Source organism: Tursiops truncatus, chromosome 19 (genome assembly GCF_011762595.2).
Source record: "Tursiops truncatus isolate mTurTru1 chromosome 19, mTurTru1.mat.Y, whole genome shotgun sequence".
Classification (NCBI taxonomy): Eukaryota; Metazoa; Chordata; class Mammalia; order Artiodactyla; family Delphinidae; genus Tursiops; species Tursiops truncatus.
This window is the reverse complement of record NC_047052.1, coordinates 13,123,289-13,142,585: the sequence shown is the minus strand read 5'-3', so window position 1 is coordinate 13,142,585 and position 19,297 is coordinate 13,123,289. Positions and strand designations below refer to the sequence as shown.

The 19,297-nt window shown below is 52.2% G+C and overlaps 2 protein-coding genes and 1 non-coding gene across 8 annotated transcripts in view; 2 read left to right on the top strand and 1 right to left on the bottom strand.

Moving 5' to 3' along the window:
- The first annotated feature begins 959 nt into the window (after positions 1–959).
- Positions 960–19,297, top strand: part of EXOSC6 (exosome component 6) — an 80,910-nt gene continuing 62,572 nt past the window's right edge. Inside the window, exons 1-3 of one of the 5 annotated variants that reach the window (XM_033844009.2) lie at positions 960–2,567; positions 3,482–8,791; positions 11,915–13,405. In XM_033844009.2, the coding sequence (XP_033699900.1) occupies positions 1,044–1,862 (819 nt within the window). In that variant the 5' untranslated portion in view covers positions 960–1,043 and the 3' untranslated portion in view covers positions 1,863–2,567; positions 3,482–8,791; positions 11,915–13,405. Of the gene's footprint in view, positions 8,792–11,914; positions 13,406–19,297 lie in introns of those variants that run through there. The other 4 variants (XM_073795715.1, XM_073795714.1, XM_073795712.1 and 1 more) reach the window with 4 other exon arrangements.
- On the bottom strand, positions 3,223–9,870 carry LOC141277132 (RNA-binding Raly-like protein). Of its 2 annotated transcripts, XM_073795716.1 has the most exons (8): positions 9,780–9,870; positions 9,289–9,367; positions 5,293–5,340; positions 5,069–5,211; positions 4,809–4,922; positions 4,297–4,436; positions 3,573–3,642; positions 3,235–3,359 (listed from the first exon to the last, which is right to left on the bottom strand). In XM_073795716.1, exons 2-8 carry the CDS (start codon positions 9,357–9,359, stop codon positions 3,274–3,276), a joined length of 672 nt encoding a protein of 223 aa, XP_073651817.1. In that variant the 5' UTR covers positions 9,360–9,367; positions 9,780–9,870; the 3' UTR covers positions 3,235–3,273. The 2 variants fall into 2 exon arrangements, with proteins under 2 accessions (XP_073651818.1, XP_073651817.1); XM_073795717.1 differs by lacking the exon at positions 3,573–3,642 and having other exon boundaries at positions 3,223–3,359.
- Positions 6,718–6,788, top strand: TRNAG-GCC (transfer RNA glycine (anticodon GCC)). Its single transcript has one exon. It is a non-coding gene; the product is annotated as a tRNA-Gly (tRNA).

Here is a 19,297-nt window from a genome sequence, read left to right as displayed (position 1 = left end):
TTTCCTCGACATCTGTGGAGGTGGCGCACGGAATAGAGCCCCTTGTAGGAGAATACCTTCATTTCTTAGGCCCATATCCCTTTTCCTCACTTGATGTGCAGGTTGGGTGTGAGGTCAGAGGCATTCTTTGGTATAGGAGGTGTTTAGGGTACATCAGTTGCCTCCCCCCACTCCTTTGACTGCCATGTCATTCCTGGTTCCAGGACCTCACTTGGACAGTGAGGGTGGAGACTCTGACCTGGTTCTGTGTTCATTCACCCAAGTCTGAAGACAGTTGGGTTTGGTAGTAGTGTACAGTACTTGGTTGTGCCCGCTCTGGCTGATTTCATGTCCCCTGAGTACAGCAGGCTGGCTCTGGGGCCCTGGGTCATTCTCAGGCCTGCGGACTTTGAGGGAGGAGGAAAAGCAGGTCTATGCTGAGAGAAGAAGCAGAGGCCAGCAGTCACAAGGCCTGGGGGTGAGGAGTATGAAAAGCAGACGGAGGGTGCTGAGACCCTTGGCTGCAATATGTGCATGCCAGGTGAGGAGTGTTAGGGATACAAAGAGCTCACACAATCCAGGGCAGGAGAGACGTAGTTCCATTCATTCACTCGACAAGCGTTTATGCCAGCCAGGACACTGACAGTACAGGAGTGACCAAGACAGAAGGTCACTGCCCTCTTGGGCAAGGCAGTGGGGAACATGGATAAAACAGTCACACACATAAGTGCAAAATTAAAATAATTACAGCTTCACAAGTGAAAGGAAGAAGCCCTACGCCCTGAGCGCAAAGGCTAGAGGTCAGCCGAGCCGGCCTAGGTGCCACTTCTGCAGGCCTGTCCGGTACATCCGTCCATCCATCCACCGAGCTCTGGGCGTCCTTGCGGCGGCCCCAGGACTCTGCAGCGCTCGCCGTTCTCCCTCCGGGGCGGCAGGGGGCGGTGCGGGGCGGCCTGCCGCTATCCCGACAGCCCTCGCGCGAGCGCGCGGCTTTGAGCGGGCGGAAGAGCCGGCGCGCGAGGCCGGGCCGACGGGTGAAGGGGACTCGTGCGCCAGATGCCGCCATGCCCGGGGACAACCGCCGCATCCGCGGGCCCGAGGAGTCGCAGCCGCCGCAGTTGTACGCGACCGACGAGGACGAGGTGCCGGCCGCTCGCGACCCGACGCGGCTCCGGCCTGTGTACGCGCGCGCCGGGCTGTTGAGCCAGGCCAAGGGCTCGGCCTACCTGGAGGCGGGAGGCACCAAGGTGCTGTGCGCAGTGTCCGGCCCACGCCAGGTAGAGGGCGGTGAGCGCGGTGGCGGCCCGGCCGGAGCGGGCGGCGAGACCCCGGCCGCGCTGCGGGGCCGCCTGCTCTGCGACTTCCGCCGCGCGCCCTTCTCGGGCCGCCGGCGCCGCGCTCCCCCGGGTGGCAGCGAGGAGCGTGAGCTGGCGCTGGCGCTGCAGGAGGCGCTCGAGCCGGCCGTGCGCCTGGGCCGCTACCCGCGCGCGCAGCTCGAGGTGTCGGCGCTGCTGCTCGAGGACGGCGGCTCGGCTCTGGCCGCCGCGCTCACGGCTGCCGCGATCGCCCTGGCCGACGCGGGCATCGAGATGTACGACCTGGTGGTGGGCTGCGGCTTAAGCCGCGCGCCGGGGCCGGAGCCCACCTGGCTGCTGGACCCCACGCTGCTAGAGGAGGAACGCGCCGCCGCCGGCCTCACCGTGGCGCTTATGCCGGTGCTCAACCAGGTGGCCGGGCTGCTGGGCAGCGGGGAGGGCGGCCCGACCGAGAGCTGGGCGGAGGCCGTGCGCCTGGGTCTCGAGGGCTGCCAGCGCCTCTACCCCGTTTTGCAGCAGTGCTTAGTACGGGCCGCCCGCCGGAGGGGCGCCGCCACGCCGCCCTGAAGCAGAACCCTGAGCAAGGACGGACGCCGAGGACAGCTGCCGCTGTCCCCGAAAGGACCTGCGCCGTCGGCTTGCAGACTGCGTGCGCCAAGCTGAGAACTCGGAGCACGGGAGAGGATCTAGGGAGGCGTGCTCAGAACTGATGCACTGGACAGCTGTATTGGGATGATATTTTAAAAAACTGTTCCGTTAAAGGAACTTTTCGAATTGAGTTGGCTCCCAGCCACGACTCAGGTGAAGAAACCTGCGAATGCAGCTTGACCCCCCCCCCCCCCAAGTTGGAAAGGACTTCACCTGGACTTACCTGGAAAGTGGAACCTGGAGCTAGTGTCTCGTAAGGGATGGGCCGTATGCAGGCCAGCCAGTGACCCCCTCCTATATTATTGGGCTGCTTTTGAGAGAATGGACCAGGGGCCTGTGCTTTCCCACTTAATATCTGAGCTAAAACAAAAACTCCTTTATATCTGAAAAATTCTGTTGTTCTTGATACAGGATTTAAGAGAGCAAGGCTCTTCCGAGCTGGGTAGTGTGTTCTCGGACTCCTGGTGTCCAGGGCTTGGGACAGCATTATATGTGTCCTGGGTCCCTCATCTAGTCTTGGCTCCTGGGAGAGGGCACTTGAATTGCCAGGAGTGAGAGTTTCTGGATGTTGGAGATGGAGTCTGGCCATTTTGTAGGGCAGAGCTGGCCTGTCTGACCACAAGGGTAAGATCTTCCCTTTGTGGCTCCTGAGCCCTGCAGGTTTGTGCTCAGGTCTGGTTTGGAGAAAAGCAGGGCAGCTTGGTGCCCTTTCTGCCCTGGCTTGGTGTGAGCTTCTGAGCTTGTGTGTCTCGGGCCTGTTCAGCTTCTCTAGGAAGGGTTGGCCTGGGACAGCCAAAGGGCCAGAATAAGGCTTGGAGACCACACCGAGAACCCCTGATCAAGAGGAAAAAAATATAAATTTTATTTCCCCCCAGTGACATAATACATATTTCCAAAGCAGATCTGAAATACATGGTATCACATCAGCAAGAAACAAGACAGAAATGACACAAAAAGGATACCCCTATTGACACCCAGACAGGACTGGGGGCTTTGAGAGGGAGAAGAGCCACTGGAACAGTCCCTGCAGTGAGAGAGGGCTGATGGTGCTCCCAGGTGGGCCCCGTCCAGCTGCCCCTTTGACGAGTGGGCCTCAGCTTTCTAAGAATGGTGAGCTGGTGCTGGGCAGTTGCAGCCTCTTCCCTTCCCTGCCAGTCCCCAGACTGTCATCTGGAAACATGACCAAAGCTAAAGCCAGCACTTGGGGGGAGGCTTCCTGGATGGTCTGGCTGAGCCGTGCCTCCATTTCTGTTGCCCTTGCTCCAGAATGGGTTGCATGGGTGCCACTGAGAGGCCTTTGGAAAATCAGTCAAGGCAAGGAAAGGAACCACTAGGGAAGGTGCCTGGAGCTGATGAGCCTGGAGGGGTTACAACCTTCTACTGGCTGTCTTCCTGGTCTGCTGCATGATTCTTCACCTGTAGGAGAAGCAGAAGCAGGACTCTAGTCCCAAGGGCTGAGAGGTGTGGAATGGCTGGGAAAGGGAGGGCCATCTGCTAACAACTCCCAGTCTCTCACCCCCACCTCCCTTTCTTGGCAGCTTTGACATCTCAGTGCTACTGTAGATTCTTCCTGAGACTTGGGAACGGACCCAGGACCACCAGACAGAAGAAGGCATTTTCTGCACCTACCCCAGTCTTTTCCTAGATGTGATACAGTCTTGGGCAGCAGTAAGTGTCCCCTGGAGCCCACAGGCCAGAGCTAGGCAAGTGGAGGAGAGGAAGCTCCTCACTACTAACCCCCCAGCAGCCCCAGCCTTGCTGAGGTGGCCCTAGCAACAGTAGGGGCTTGGCCCATCTCAGGGACCACCAATAGGAGAGGAGGAAATGGTAGGGCAGGGAACATTTGGGCCCTTTGAAGCTGCACAAAAGGCTGTTATCAGATCCAGGTTTGGATATTCTCAGTCCAGGAAGGTCAGTGTGCTCCAGCTTTCCTGGGGAGTATGGTACAATGCAAGACAGCCCAAAGACTCTGGGGTAGCAGGTGGGCAGGGGCAGGCTTACCAGATGGTTTTTGGGCAAGGGATCTGGGGCTATGGGGCACATCTGTGATATTCCCTGTGCAATGCTCAAAGCCCCCTCCCCACCCACCTTCCAGGAGGAGATGGTATTTCAGCCCAGAACTGGCTCAGCTGCCCAGCTGTAGCCCCTGGTCCATTTGAGCCGACCAAGCCCAAATCAGGAGGGGAGAAAAAACAGGGCAGGGCCCCATCTTCTCCTGGGCATTGGCTGTGATGGAAGTCAGACGCCTCCCTGCAACCACCATTGTGGTCTCCCACGCAAACCCAAGTCCCTCCTTTGCTCACAGAGAGACCACAAGGAGGGTGAGAATGGGGGGAAGCGCCAGGCCACTCACTGCCTTCTCCAGGTCTGTGTTCTGGAAGCTGTCCGCCTCTGGATGGGCCCTCTGGCCCCTGGGCTCCTGCTGGGGATCAGTGGTTCTGCATGAGGAGCCTTTACTTCCAGAGCCCCTGTTCTGTTCACAGTCCTCTGTCCCTGCACAGGGAGAGTCACTGGTCAGTGGATAGATTTGAAGGCCCCAGCTAACCCCAAAGATGCCACTTGATGCCCAGCACTGATCTAGGGAATCTAGGGCTCGAGAGGACAAGATGGGGATGGGCTGGGACACTGTTCTGGCTCCAGACAGCTGCTGAGTGGGTGGGGGTCATAGAACAATCTAGAAGCCAAAAAGGTCCTCAAGCCACAGAGATACCCAGAGGGAGTAGGGGGAAGTGAACTCCAGGGAGGGTGAGGAGGAGCCCTGCACCCAGGGAAAGCTGGAGGCAGGACCCCCTGGTACCTTTAGGAGTGGGAAAACCTGGAGCCTGCTAAGGGTGTGGCCTGGGCCCACGCCTGGGGGGACCTGACCTGAAAGCTGGTCCCTCTGCTGGTCCATGCGCTCCACACTGTGCAACAGGTGGTCCACCTGGGCTTTGATCTGGCTCAGCTCTCCCCTGATGGAGTGCAGCTCCTCAGTCTGGACTGCTGGGAGAGGGGTCAGAGTTGGTATCAATCAGGTTCAGGAGGCAGAGGGCAGTGCTGCGAGGACTCCTGAACCCACCCTCACTGCTAAGGGCCTCCCAGTTCTCCCCTAGCCCTGCAGCTGAGGGCTGTGCTCCCTCACTCACGCTTTATCTTGGGGGTCAGCTGACTGTTCCTGGGAGCCTTGTGGGGACTGAAGTTGCTCTTGACCCCCATGCCCATATGGGTCCTCCGGATCTTGATAGGGACACGGTTGATTAGTGGAGGGATCCTCTGGTATTCATACACCCTATGGACAGGATGGAGAGGGAGTCAGGCCAACTAGCCCCACCTGCTTGCCCAGAGGACTGAGGGGGCAGGACCCACCTACCTGTAGGGGACATCTTCCCTGTACAGCTTGTAATCCAGGTCATAGTTGCTGTTGAAATAGAGATAAATGAGGAAAGGGTCATTGTCCAGGGCCAGAATCCTTGCCTCGGCTCCAGTTTAATTTGGAGAAACTGATGTATGCAGCTTTTTCTTAGAATCCCAGGATTCTTCACCATAAGAGCCCCTAGGGACTTGACCAAGGTCACTTTGGGAGACCACAGCAAACCAGCTTCCCCATAGCTGGCCTCTGTTAGGGGCACGTTCCGGGTGCCTCCAGGTGGCAGGAGGGGGCGATTGCCCACAGGCTTCTGGCCAGCCAGGTCTGGGCTGTCCAAAGGCTCCTCTGCCTGACCCAGGCACTGCTGATCTTATTCTGGTTCTTAGTCTGGCAAAGGATGAAAGGGAAGAATTAAGTCAGGGCTCAAAGCCACGGAGAGAGCCTTTAATCCTTGCGTGGGAATCGCCAGGATGCAGGGCTCAGCGCTGGCAGGGCCAGACAGTGGGGGTTAAGGGCCGTGCCCAGGCCACCTTCCCTTCGCTCCAGGCCCTGGGAGAGAGGCTGAGTCTGGAAGGTCCCAGGCTGTCACTGCCTGGCCTCACGCCTGCTCTCATGCACCATGCACCTCCAGGGAACTGGTGCCTAGGAGGGAAGGGAAGATGGGTGCAGAGGGACAGCTGGGTCTGGCTTGGGCAGGAATATCCTGTGGGGATACAGCTGCAGGCAGTTCGGGTGCAGCCTGAGGCTTCAGTTAAGGCAAGTGAGGAGTTGAGGGGGAGGAGAGGGGCTGCAAGCTGGGGGCAGTAAAGTTTCTGAAATAACTTTCTGGGACTGTGTGCCCACACCACCCGCTCAGGCCCAGCTGATGAGGGGCAAGGCCTATGGAAGCCACCGGAGCGGAATAGGGAACATTAGGGGCCCCTTCCCCTTCATGCTGTGAGGTCCCCAAGCCTGTGGATGAGATTTCCGGCCACCCCCGTCCCCGCTTTCTGGCCTCAGGAAGTCTGGTGGGCGGCCCAGGAGCCGCTCGGATGTTGATTCCAGTGGTGGGAGGCCCATCCTTGGAGAAAGGAAAGCGAGCCAGTGGAGTGCGGGAGGGCAGGTACCCATCCCTTCGGCGCTCTGGGGTTGGGGTCGGGGTCCGGGGCATGGTGCAGGAAACAGGCAGCCCCCTGAGGGTTGGCAACGACCAAGCTGGGACAGCTGGGGGCCAGGACAGAGCTCAAGGTTACAAGTCTCAGCTGAGCATGACCACTCCGGGAAAATTCTCGCTTGTCTGGCCCGCCTTGGGTTGGCCATGGGGGCCCCCTCTCCCTGACTGGGTTGAAACCTCAGCAGAGATCAGACAGCTGGAGGGGAGGGGAGGGAGATGGGGAGAGACCAGTAGCCGACCTCCTGAGCTACCTCGATGAACCCTATTCTACAACAGCATTGGTGATTCAGTGGTAGAATTCTTGCCTGCCACGTGGGAGGCCAGGGTTCAATTCCCAGCCAATGCAAGAAGCACACTTTTCTTTAAACACCTCTTCCTCACTTTTTTTCCTAAAATGACTTCTTAGAGTACCTAAAAATTAATGGTAAAGGAATGGTAATTCACTGACTGCTGAGCACAGACTCGGGAGCTACCGGAGTTGAGACAAAGGCAGGATGAGTTTGCGGGTTAGAGGTTAGGCGGTATTCGCTGCTCCAGCTTGCTGTAGGTAGAGGGTCCCTCCCGGTCTGGGGTCATCCCTGCTCTGCCCCTGCCCCCAGTCATCAGCCAGGGCTGAGGCCTGTGCCCTGGGTGTGTGACCTTGATTCTCTCTTCCTAAGGGGCAGTGGCCTGGTCACACAGGGTCTGCAGTCACATCTGTCCCCTGGTCTGGGCTAATGATTACAGTGCAAGGGGACTTCCCACAGTAAGAGAAATAAAATGCACCATCAGTATGACTCTGTGGGCAGAGGTCAAGCCACCTCCCTCAGTGTCGTCAGGGGCCAAGTGGGGGGAGGTGGGGGGGGAGGGGACCTGGGGCAATCCTTCCACCACAAACCTTTCCCTCCAGGTTGACAAATGCCATTTTGAGACCCAAGACACAAGGCCTGGACTTGACCAGTTCTCATAGAGAAGTCATCCAACAACTCAGGGGCCACCAGAACCCCATCCCGAACCACCCCTCTTTGGGTGACTATCCAAAGGGGCCAGAGCCACAGCAACAGCCTGCTGCTGCTCCAGACATGCTGCCCTAGTCCCCAGAGAAGGGTTTCATTCTCCCCACTGGAGTCCCCTAGGGACACATGGGTCTTAAGGAAGCCACCCCTGCCCCAGGCCTTGAATGCCAGGCACCCCTCCGAATGGAATCTGAGCTCCTGCAGGACAGCTGGCATCACTCCCCATTGCTTCCCTGTTCTCCCACCTGCACCTACAGGACTGGGTCCGAGCCTGCTAGGCAAGGGGGTGGGGCGACATGAAATCTGGAGAAGGCAACTGGAACTGAAGAACTGAGAAAGGGTTAACCCAGCCTCAAAGCGGCCGTGTGAAAAAGCACAGCAGAGAACTATGGGAAGAAACCACTTACCTCCCATCAGACGGATATTTACCAAACCATATCAACTCCCAGATGAGAGCCTCACGCACAAGACTCGAGGCAAACCAACACACCGCATATGCAGTTCAGCATCACTGAGGAAACGCAAGCTTAAAAAACTACGAGTACACATCTACTCATCAACCCAAAACAACACAGTGAAAAAGCAGTCCATGCCGGCAAAGATGATGTAGACCTGGCTGCCGCAGGCAGGGAGAGATTTGGCCTAATGACTTTCGAGGTCAGCCTGGAGGTGCAGAGGCTTCTCAGAGTAGCCCCTACCCATTCCTGCCATCGCACTTCTGAGGAGATGAGACCCAAAAGAAACCAGAACCGGACTTCCCTGGTGTTCCAGTGGTTAAGAATCCGCGTGCCAATGCAGTGGACACAGGTTCGAGCCCTGGTCCAGGAAGATCCCACATGCCGTGGAAGCAACTAAGCCCGTGAACCACAACTACTGAGCCCATGTGCCACAACTACTGAAGCCTGCTCTCCTAGAGCCCATGGTCTGCAACAAGACAAGCCACTGCAGTAAGAAGCCCACACACTGCAATGAGGAGCAGCCCCAGCTCACCGCAACTAGAGAAAACCTGCACGCAGCAACGAAGACCCAACAGAGCCAAAAATAAGTAAATAAATAAGAAAAGTAATTAAGTATAAAAAAATTATAAAAAACCCCCACAAACAAACAAAAACCCAAAAGAAACCAGAACCTTCGGCAGCAGGCTGTTTACACAGTGCTGTACCTAACAGCAACCACCTGACCCACTGCCTCCTGCCTCCCCCACTGGCAAGACAGAAACCACTCAAATGCCCACAGACAGGCCAGGAGCTGATCACAGACATCACAGGCTCCCAGCTGAGGGGACTAAGGGGCCACCGGTTCACACACACTCTGGTTACGCCTGTGAAAATGGCACGTTGGCTGGCAGAAGTTGGTGAGCTCCTTTCTAAACATGTTTAAAGGTTTCTTTAAAATTCCTTGAAGCTTTCCAAGTTAGAGGGAAGATTTCATCCAGAAGGGTTCCCATTGTCTACTTCCCAAACATGTATACCCAGAAAAAGCCCCCGAGCACCCCACAGGTGAGGCTCCCCTTGGAGGACTCACACCCCCGGGTCCAGGCGAGAGGAGAGGGCATCACCAGCAGGAGGGTGGCTGGGTTGTGTCAGCTAGAAGGGGCCTTGGAATGAGCTGGGTTGACCCCCCTCCACGGACCCCCCCCCACCCCCCCCAGTTTACAGACAAAACCTGTGGCCAAGGGAGACCGGACCTCCTCTGGTACCACAGAGAGTAAGACGAGCAGCCTGGCCGGCTGGGCGGACAGCACACTGAGCAAGCCTCCTGGGGTTCTCATTCTGTCTCAGGGGAGCCCAGAGCCCCAAACAAGCTGGTGATCAGACTCCCTCCCCGGTAGGCAACCCCAGGCAGACTCACCAGGAGATGGCTCTGCCCCATGGCCTCTTCTGGCCTGGCCGGGAAGGGCCGGGCTTGGGCTCCCGAGCCATGTCTCAATCTGAAAAGAGAGCCAAAGAGTGGGACAGAGCAGGAGAGAGAGAGGGAGGGGTGCAGGAAAATGGGGCCAAGTGCACACAGGCCCCGCTTGCCTCCTGGCTGGCCCTTCCCTGCTCCTCCGCTCTGAGGCGGTGGGCAGTGCCCCCTGAGAGGCAGTGCAGTGGAGCGCCCATCCCCAGTCAGTGGGCAGCCCGACCTGGCCTCCAGACCCTGGGCCCACCTATTCAGAGGTGGGCTCCAGCTCCAGAGGGCTCATCTCCATCCTCAGGGGACCATGGTTCTGAGACAAACAGTCCCTTTGGCTAACTTCAAAACGAAAAACCCCCGAGGATGGGGAGGCTGCTCTACTGTTTCCCCCAAATTACCACGGGAATCAACCCCATCGCCCAGGCCTTGGAAGTTGGGGATGATACCGTCAAAGGGCAGGAGAGGGGATGTCTGTGATCCTCTGAGGAGACACCCGTCCCTGGTTGGGTTAATTCTTGAATGTTCTCCTGCTGCCTGTCTGCCCGCCCACAGGCCTGCCTGCTGCCAGGCCCACGCCCCACAGCTGCCTCTGGTCTAAGCTCCTGGGCTGGCTGCGTCTGAAACAGCCAGGGTGGCTCTGAGAAACAAAGCAAGCAGCCTGCCTGGTCTGGGGTGGGGACACCCCGCTGCCCTCTCTCTTGGTGGCAGGGGAGTCAAGAGTCAGCTGAACCCGATTTAGAGGAGGACTGAGAAGCAAGGCAGCCGTCTGTGCACCAGTCACGGGCAGACTGTCTCCTTTCTGGGCTCCTTCAGTGTTCACCACTTGAGCACGTAGCTCTATGCTCGTGGGAGACAGAGGAGAATCTGCTTCTTGCCATATTCCCACAGCTCACTTGGGGCCTGGCCACTTAGTAGGTGCTCAGTTGCTATCTGCTGAATAAATGAATGAAACTCCATTAAATAAATTCCAGCTTTTGCCTCTGGGTTTGGATCAGACCCCAGAGTTTCACCTGTGACCTTGAGGCCCCTCCCTGAGCCCCCCGCCCCGCTTTCTTCCTGAATCTATGATCATCATCCGTGGCCCACTTTTAACTGCAAAGACAGCAACAAATGCGAGCCTTCTCCTTTTCCTGTTCACAAGACTTCCTGCAACACAATCACCAAGAGCAGTTATCCAGCATCTGCTTGCTCATGGTGAGGAACAAGGAGACCAGCAACGATGTCCCTGAGGCATTGACAATCCAGATCAAGTGTTCATTTGGGAGGAAGCTGGCAATTCTGTACCCGCACCCTCAGCCCTTCTCTTCCATTCATGATCCTGCCTTATCCAACTATCCACTCAAGAACACATTAAACAGATATACATGCACCAAGAAAACAGCTGTACTTCCATGTTGTCTGGCTTTCTATGTCTGTTTCTTTGACTTTTGTATTTGCAGTGTCTGGAGAGGACAGAAAAACAGACCCATGTCCACTGTGTAGGGCAACAGTGCATGAGCACTATGAAAATATATAAAGAAAATCTCATTTAAAACGGACTTGGGAAGCTCTGAAGAGGGAACTCGCACACATGTACCATTCATTGCAGTCTGTATAACCAGCAGGAAGAGGGAAGATAAGAATTATTTTGACGGAGGAGGACATTAATCACATGGGGATTTTATCTTCTGCCTTTTTTTTTTTTTTTTTAATATTTATTTAGGACTTCCCTGGTGGCGCAGTGGTTAAGAATCCACCTGCCAATGCAGGGGACACAGGATTGAGCCCTGGTCCAGGAAGATCCCACATGCCGCAGAACAACTAAGCCCGTGCACCACAACTACTGAGCCTGCACTCTAGAGCCCGCGAGACACAACCACTGAGCCTGCATGCCACAACTACTCAAGCCCGTGTGCCTAGAACCCGTGCTCTGCAACAAGAGAAGCCACCACGATGAGAAGCCCACACACCAACGAAGAGTAGCCCCTGCTCGCCGCAACTAGAAAAAGCCCGTGTGCAGCAACAAAGACCCAAAGCAGCCAAAAATAAAATTAAAAATAAATAACTTTAAATATATATATTTATTTGGCTGCACCGGGTCTTAGTTGTGGCACACAGGATCTTCATTGCCTCATGTGGCATGCAGGATCTAGTTCCCTGACCAGGGATCGAACCCGGGCCCCCTGCATTGGGAGCATGGAGTCTTAACCACCAGGGAAGTCCAGCTTGTGGGATCTTAGGGATTAAACCCAGGCCCTCAGCAGTGAAAGCATGGAGTCCTAACCACTGCCAGCGAATTCCCTCTCCTGCTTTAAAAAAAAAAAGGAAATTTCCTCCCTGCCCCAGCAACAGCTCTCTTACCACCACTTGCAGCCAATGAGAAACTGCCACAGCCTTGAATGCTTGTTCTTTTCCAATGAGGTTTTGTTCAAAACAGCTCTCCCCAATTTCCCCCTAAAACTTAATAAAAGCAAGTGCCTCTCCTTTGTTCTCCAGGCTTGCCTATGATACATCATAACATACTTGTCCCAAATTGCAATTCTCTGTTATTTCTGAGTAAGCCTATTTTGCCAGTAAAATAACTGGATGTTTTATTTTAAAGGTTGACATTACATGGTGTCAGAAGTGGGATCCAGAGATGCCCTCTAATGACCTGGAGGCTGGTGAGCAAGCAGGTGTTGGTACCCATGAAGTTCATTGAGCTCACTGCTTTCTTGTCAACCCTGGAGTTTGAAGCTAAGTTTTTTCCTGAATCCAAGCTCTGCTCTCTTTGCATTTTGAACTCTCCAGCTTTACTGGAATCTGTTTTCATGAAGCTTTCTGGTAAGTCACCCTTCCTGTTCAAAGTGGGGAAAACATGGGATTCCTAGTATTTTTTTGTTTGTTTTTAAAAAAATCTATTTTATTTATTTATTGGCTGCATTGGGTCTTCGTTGCTGTGCATGGGCTTTCTCTAGTTGCAGCAAGCGGGTGCTACTCTTCGTTGTGGTTCACGGGCTTCTCATTGAGATGGCTTCTCTTGTTGCAGAGCACGGGCTCTAGGTGCGCGGGCTTCAGTAGTTGCAGCATGCGGGCTCATGGGCTTAGTTGCTCTGCGGCATGTGGGATCTTCCTGGACCAGGGCTCGATCCAGTGTCCCCTGCATTGGCAGGTGGATTCTTAACCACTGCGCCACCAGGGAAGCCCCAGTGCTTATTGTAACTTCTTGTTTTTCAAATTGTGATCACAGACCATTGGTGAATTTGATTAACGTTTAATTAAATAGAACATATACATATTGTCTGTACCTACATAGATAAATTAATAATATATATCTTCAATTTTATCTATAATTTATAGATAAATTTATTATAGATTTGTTTATTATCTATATATAAATAGAAGAGAATAGTTTCATAAAATGCAAAATAGAGTGCATGCATGACATACGCTGAAAATAGGAAATACAATTTATTTAACTTTTATTTCAGTTACTTATATGTTTTTATATACGTAAGTATATGCTGGGCCATAATATTTCTTACTGTGGAATGATCCAACACATTTGAAAGCAACTGCTCTTATACCACAGTAAATGGAGCAACAAAAGGGTCTTACAGCCAGCTGAAAAGGCCAATACAAGAACAACCACCCTTTCTGCCCTGGACACACTCAGTGATAACTTCTCAGTGCCAGGCTATAATCACTTGTTGATAGGCTCATACTTTGTTGCCTTGTCTTTTCAAATTTACAGCCAAGTAGCAATCCTTATTTAAAAGAACATACCCCATTTCTCTTTTTCTATTCTATTTTTAATTGAAGTATAGTTGATATACACATCCCCCATTTCTTTTCTTTTACTTCAAGTATAGTTGATTTACAATATTGTGTTAGTTTCAGGTGTACAGCAAAGTGGTTCTTTTTTATATATATACGTATTCTTTTTTGTTTTTTTCCATTATATGTTATTACAAGATATTGAATATAGTTTCTTGTGCTATACAGTAAATCCTTGTTGTTTCTCTATTTCATATATGGTAGTGTGTATCTGCTAATTCCATACTCCTAACTTATCCCTTCCCCCTTCCCCTTTGGTAAACGTAAGTTTGTTTTCTATGTTTGTGAGTCTGTTTCTCTTTCATAAATAAGTTCATTTGTGTCATATTTTATTTTATTATTTTTTTTCTTTTTGCGGTACGCGGGCCTCTCACTGTTGTGGCCTCTCCCGTTGCGGAGCACAGGCTCCGGACGCGCAGGCTCAGCAGCCATGGGTCATGGGCCCAGCGGCTCCGCGGCACGTGGGATCCTCCCAGACCGGGGCACAAACTCGCGTCCCCTGCATCGGCAGGCGGACTCTCAACCACTGCACCACCAGGGAAGCCCCAGCAAAGTAATCTTAAAAAGGGCTTATATGAGGGAATTCCCTGGCAGTCCAGTGGTTAGGACTCTGTGCTTTCACTGCCAATGGCCCGGGTTCAATCGTTGGGGAACTAAGATCCCTCAAGCTGCATGGCCAAAAAAAAAAAAGCACTATTCTTGCTGTATTTTTGTAAATAATCAAGCCAAATTTACTACAAACAAATTAGTTTTACTATGATTATCTTTGATAAAAAGGGTAATAATTATTGAGAGAGAAATTGTGTTTGCAACTTTGTAGATATTAGATTCTTGTCCTGTTAATGATAAAGTTTCAAGGTTTTTTTATACAGCTGTAAGCTGAACTGGATTCTAAACTCTTCTAGTTTCCTCAAATATCTGACTATAAACCTCCAAACTGTTTCCAATTTTCTCCCACCCTCCTGATTTGAAATCAGTAAGAACAAAGACTGCCCTTAAATGTCCTTGGAAGGGACTATACCAGGTCCTCCTCATTACCCAGATGGCAGCCAAACTTGAGACTCAAGCCTTGGGTGTACATCTCACAGTTAAAGAAGGCTCCAACTGACATCCAGTCCGATATAATCAAGCGCTGGAGACCTCTGGATCAAATTTCACCAGGAATTGAAGCAGACAGCAACTGAAGGAGACAGCTTTCCCAAGATGACCAGAATAGGACTGTATACTCTTTCCTGCTGTTACTTCTTCCCTTATCCTCTCCCTCTTCTTCTTGGAAAGACCAAATGCTCTTGTCCGCATCACTCAATCTATTACAAAAGGAGGAAACTTATCAGTCCACTGATTCAAATGTTAATCTCATCCATAAACACCCTCACAGACTCACCCAGTATAATATTTGGCCAAGTATCTGGGTACCCCATGGCCCAATTAAGTTGACACATAAAATTAACCATCATAGGGACCAAGAATCAGGAAATGGGGTGGAGGTCTTTGCTCCATCTTCACCTCTCACAAAGATTCCCAGACAGATTTCCTAAGGGACACCCTCCTGTATTCCCCCAGGTTGTGAGTGCTTGACTGCACAGAACATGGGTAGGACAGTTAATGAATGGGAGTCATAATGAGTGACAGCAAATGATGCAAGGATGGGGAGGTTGGCAGTCCGGTGGGAAGACAGAAGAAGGCTGAAACAGAGAGGCCAAGCTGACGGAAGGACAAGAATAAGGAAAAAGGAGAGGAGCAGAAGGGGGTGGACATATTGAACAACTGGTCCCCAGAGTTCCCTGAGTTGACTCCCAGACACATCCACCCTGAATTCATGAGATGGATACAAAATAGTTCACTTATTTGCAAAGAGCTCCCAGAAAGAAAGAAAAGGGTAATTGTATCATCCCCAGTATTAAAATTGCAGTCGGCAGCTAACAGTGATTGAATTCCAGCTATTTGCCAGGCATTGTGCTACAAACTTACATCCATCGTGTCATTTAATCCTCACAACAACCTTGCAGGGTAGCTGCTCCCCATCTTATAGAAAGGCTACCGAATGTGCCCAGGGTCACATGGAGAGCCACTTGAGAGGAGTGATGAGATCTCAGTCGCCTGCCTGGCAATCACTACGTGTTCCAAGAAGTTAGAGGAATTACTGAAAGACACTTACTGGTAGGCTCGGCTACAAGCATAGCCTGATTCTGTCAGGACCTCCAGGCCACACTGCCTTTGTACGGGATGTTCCATTACCCACCTTACCCTGCACAGACTCCGAAGGCTGGCGAGGCCCCTGGTTAGAGCGTGGGACGACAGGGCCAGTGCTGCAGGCCAGGGGCCCAGGGGCCCAGGTGTACCCAGTGGCTTCTTGCAGTGGACCTGAGTCATTCTCTTGGCCGTCCCACATCGGAGTCCCATTCCTGTGTTAGAGGTATCCCCCAGCTTGAAGACAGAGGCTGCCTCCCTGAAAGAAGCTGAAAATGCCCCTTTCTGCCTCCTTTTCCCAACCTCCCTTGAAGCAAGGTCCTGGGCACATGACGTGGCTCCTCCAATTAGAGCTGCATGCCCAACTTCAAGGTAAAGCTGCCGGTGGGAGAAGCTCATCTCAGCAATTGATGGCGGCAGTGGCAGCAGCTATATCCGGCTTTCAAAGGTGATGGCACCTCCATCCCTCGTTGGTGATGCCTGTTGTGGCATCTGTGCCCAGCAGAGGCAGTAGGGTCTCTTCCAGATCTGATCCTCCGACCTTCCAGAACTCCTGGGAGCTAACCAGTAACTTGGACAAGTTCCTTTATTGCTTAGAGTCACCAGACTCTGTTGCTTACAGTTAAGAACCTTGATGGATACAAAAACAGGACTAGAGGTGGATGGAACAAGAAGCCCTGTGGGAAATGGGGGTGATGGAAGCCTGGCAAGTGGCCAGAGGACAGTGAAAGTTCAGCTAGTATTAAGGGACAGGATACCAGTAGCCCACAGCATGCCATGGCGAGACAGTTAATCCTGTGGTCCTCAGAACAAAGCGCCCATCAAGGGCAAGGCTTTCGGGACCTGGTGGCTCTTGCCATAGAAGAATATAAAGATTACCCTGAAGTCAAGGGCTGTTAGGCAGGCTGTGTGCTAACAGCACCAACAGCATAAAGGAAAGACAAGATCAAAGTCCAAATTTGCGGCTCAAGACATGGTTAGAAAATCAGGGAATTTTTATATCTTGTGGCTGCAAGGCTGAGAGAGCTACAACCCAAACTTAAGGCTTCATCAGTGGTTATAAAATGACACCATGAGGTGGCTTCACACTCTCTCTGGGTCTCTAGTTGGGAAAGAGTGGAGAGTGGGGAGCAGAGAGAGTGGAGGGCTTTGCGGGAAGCTGTGGAAGACTCAGGACCCCCACTGCTACAGAGGTTCCCTTGCCAGCCAAAGGGACTCTTCTTAGTCATTCTGAAGGTACTGGTAGCAGAAATTCACTAGCTCTTTGCCAAACCCAGATCCCTTTCCTCCTGGGTGCACATCTAGGTGGAGTTGCCCACCCTCCCTCGCAGTTAGTGTGCTGCATGGCTGAGGTGTGGCCAGTGGCAATGGGAGGGCGGGATGTGCACCGCTTTCATGCCTGACCCATAGCATCCTCCAAGTGGCCATCAGCCCTCCTGCTTCCCAAGTTGGCCACCTGAATGCCAGTGCCCTGGGTGAGCCGGGAAGCCATGTGCTGTTGGTGGCAGGGCCTTGCTCAGCCTGGGTTCCCCCGCTCCATGGCACATGTGCAACCAGGCCAGCAGATAGCATTTCCGTAAAAAATATACTCTGTAATGACCTTGCCCTGAAGGAGACCTCTTGTGTGTCCTACCCCATCACCCCTCATTTTCTCCAGACTTAAATAACAAGTCATATCGCAGCAGACCCCAGGGGGCTGATGACTTCAAATCTGGGAGGAAGATATTGAAACACCAGAAGAACCATGAGATTTTGCTAATTTATATTGACAAAACCTGCAAAATGATCTGGGAATGGATTCTGAGGGTGGAGAGTGGGAAAGGAAGAAAATGTTAAATGGGGTTGAATTTTTTTTTTTTTTTTAATTTGGCTGTGCCGGTTCTTAGTTGTGGCACGTGGGATCTTTAGCTGCGGCATGTGGGCTCTAGTTCCCTGACCAGGAATTGAACCCAGGCCCCCTGCACTGGGAGCACGGAGTCTAAACCACTGGATCACCAGGGAAGTCTGGTTGAACATACCGGTATTTAGGATTCTATGGGGCTACCTTGAGTGGCTGGGATGGTTCCAATTGTTTGCTCTGATGTTTGCTTAAACCCTGGACTCAATTGTGGCCGAATAATATTAGCTAAAAGCTAATAGATAATAATAATAATACAAATAAGAACTGGGCTTCCCTGGTGGCGCAGTGGTTGAGAGTCCGCCTGCAGATGCAGGGGACACGGGTTTGTGCCCCGGTCTGGGAAGATCCCACATGCCGCGGAGCGGCTGGGCCCGTGAGCCATGGCTGCTGAGCCTGCGCGTCCGGAGCCCGTGCTCCGCAACGGGAAAGGCCACAACAGTGAGAGGCCCGCGTACCGCAAAAAAAAAAAAAAAAAAAAAAGAATAGCTAAAACTTACTGAGCATTTACTATCCTGCCAGGGACAGTTTTAAGCACTTCATTTATTTAACAAATTTACTGAGTTAACGAATGAAGTTTAGATAGTCTAATGTTGATGGAGGAATAGAGAAATGAGGGCGCTGGCTCAGCCCAGCTGATATTCATCAGTGTTTACTCTCCCCAGGCTTTGTTTCAAACACTTTAATGTATTAACTCATTTTATTATCTTCATTTTACAGAAGAGGATCATGAGACAGAGAGATGTTTTAGGGTGACCAGCTGTCCTGGTGTGTCTAGGATGGAGAGGTTTCCCAGCATGTGGGACTTTGAGTGCTAAAACCAGGACAGTTCCAGGCAAACTGGAACAGTGGGTCCACCTAGGTGTTAATAACTTGACCAAAGTCACACAGTTAGTGAGTGGCAGAGCCTGTCCTCCAATTCAGGTAGCCTGACTTTAGACCCGAACTCTGCTTCTGCCAGTGGTTCACACACCTGAGCCTGCATCTGAAGTGGCTGGAGATCTTGTTAAAACTCAGATTAGGTTTGGGGCAGCTGAAAATCTGCTCGTCTAACAAGTTCCCAGGTGATGCCGATGCTGCTGGCCCGTGGACCAACATGGAGGACCGCGGCGTTCGGCTACCTCGCCTCCAGATGAGAATGTTGGAATGGACTTTTCAGGTAGGACCTGCTCACTGACACCCCAACCTAGAAACCCTGGGACGGCCCCAAGCGCGTCCTTTGCCGAGGCACTGAGAAATATATTGGTGAGGGAAGCACTGTAGCGCCAGGAGTGCTGATGGGAGAGGCTGCAGCTGAATGGGAATCTGGCGTCTGGGGTGTTAGAGGCTCAGAAGGGCATTGGATTGCCAACCTTAGTTGCCATAAAGGTGGCTCCTGTGTCGCTGCTGTCAGAGCAGGCTCTGCATTTCCTGTGCCTGGCAGCAGTGGCATGGGAGTCTACCCAGATGGGCTTTGCAGCAGAATTTGGAGCACTATTTCTGGGCTACAGAGGCCCCAGCATGTCTCTCTCACTCTCCCTAGGATCCTGTGACCAGCCATTATACTTAAAAAAAAAAAAAAAAAAGTGAAATTTACGTAATGCAAAATTAACCAATTCAGTGGCATTTAATACATTTACAGTGTTGTACAACCACCACCTCTATCTAAATTCCAAAACATTTTTATCATTTCAAAATAAAACCCATACCCTCATTTTCCTGTTTCCCTTGGCAACCACCCGTCTCTGCGTCTATGGATTTACCTTTTCTGAGTAGTTCAGATAAGTGGAATCATGCAATATGTGACCTTTTGTGACTAGCTTCTTTCACTTAAAATGTTTTCAAGGTTCGTCCACCTGGTAGCATGTATCAGTACTTCATCCCTTTTAATGGTTGATTTAATATTGCATTGCATGTATACACCACGATTTGTTAGCTACTCATCCATTGATGGACTTTTGGGTTGTTTCTACCTCTTGGCTATTGGCTATTGTGAATAATGCTGCTATGAACTTTGTGTTTTAAGGATTTATTTGAGCACTTGTTTTCGTTTCTCTTGGGTACATACCTAGGAGTGGAATTGTTGGGTCATATGGTAGTTGT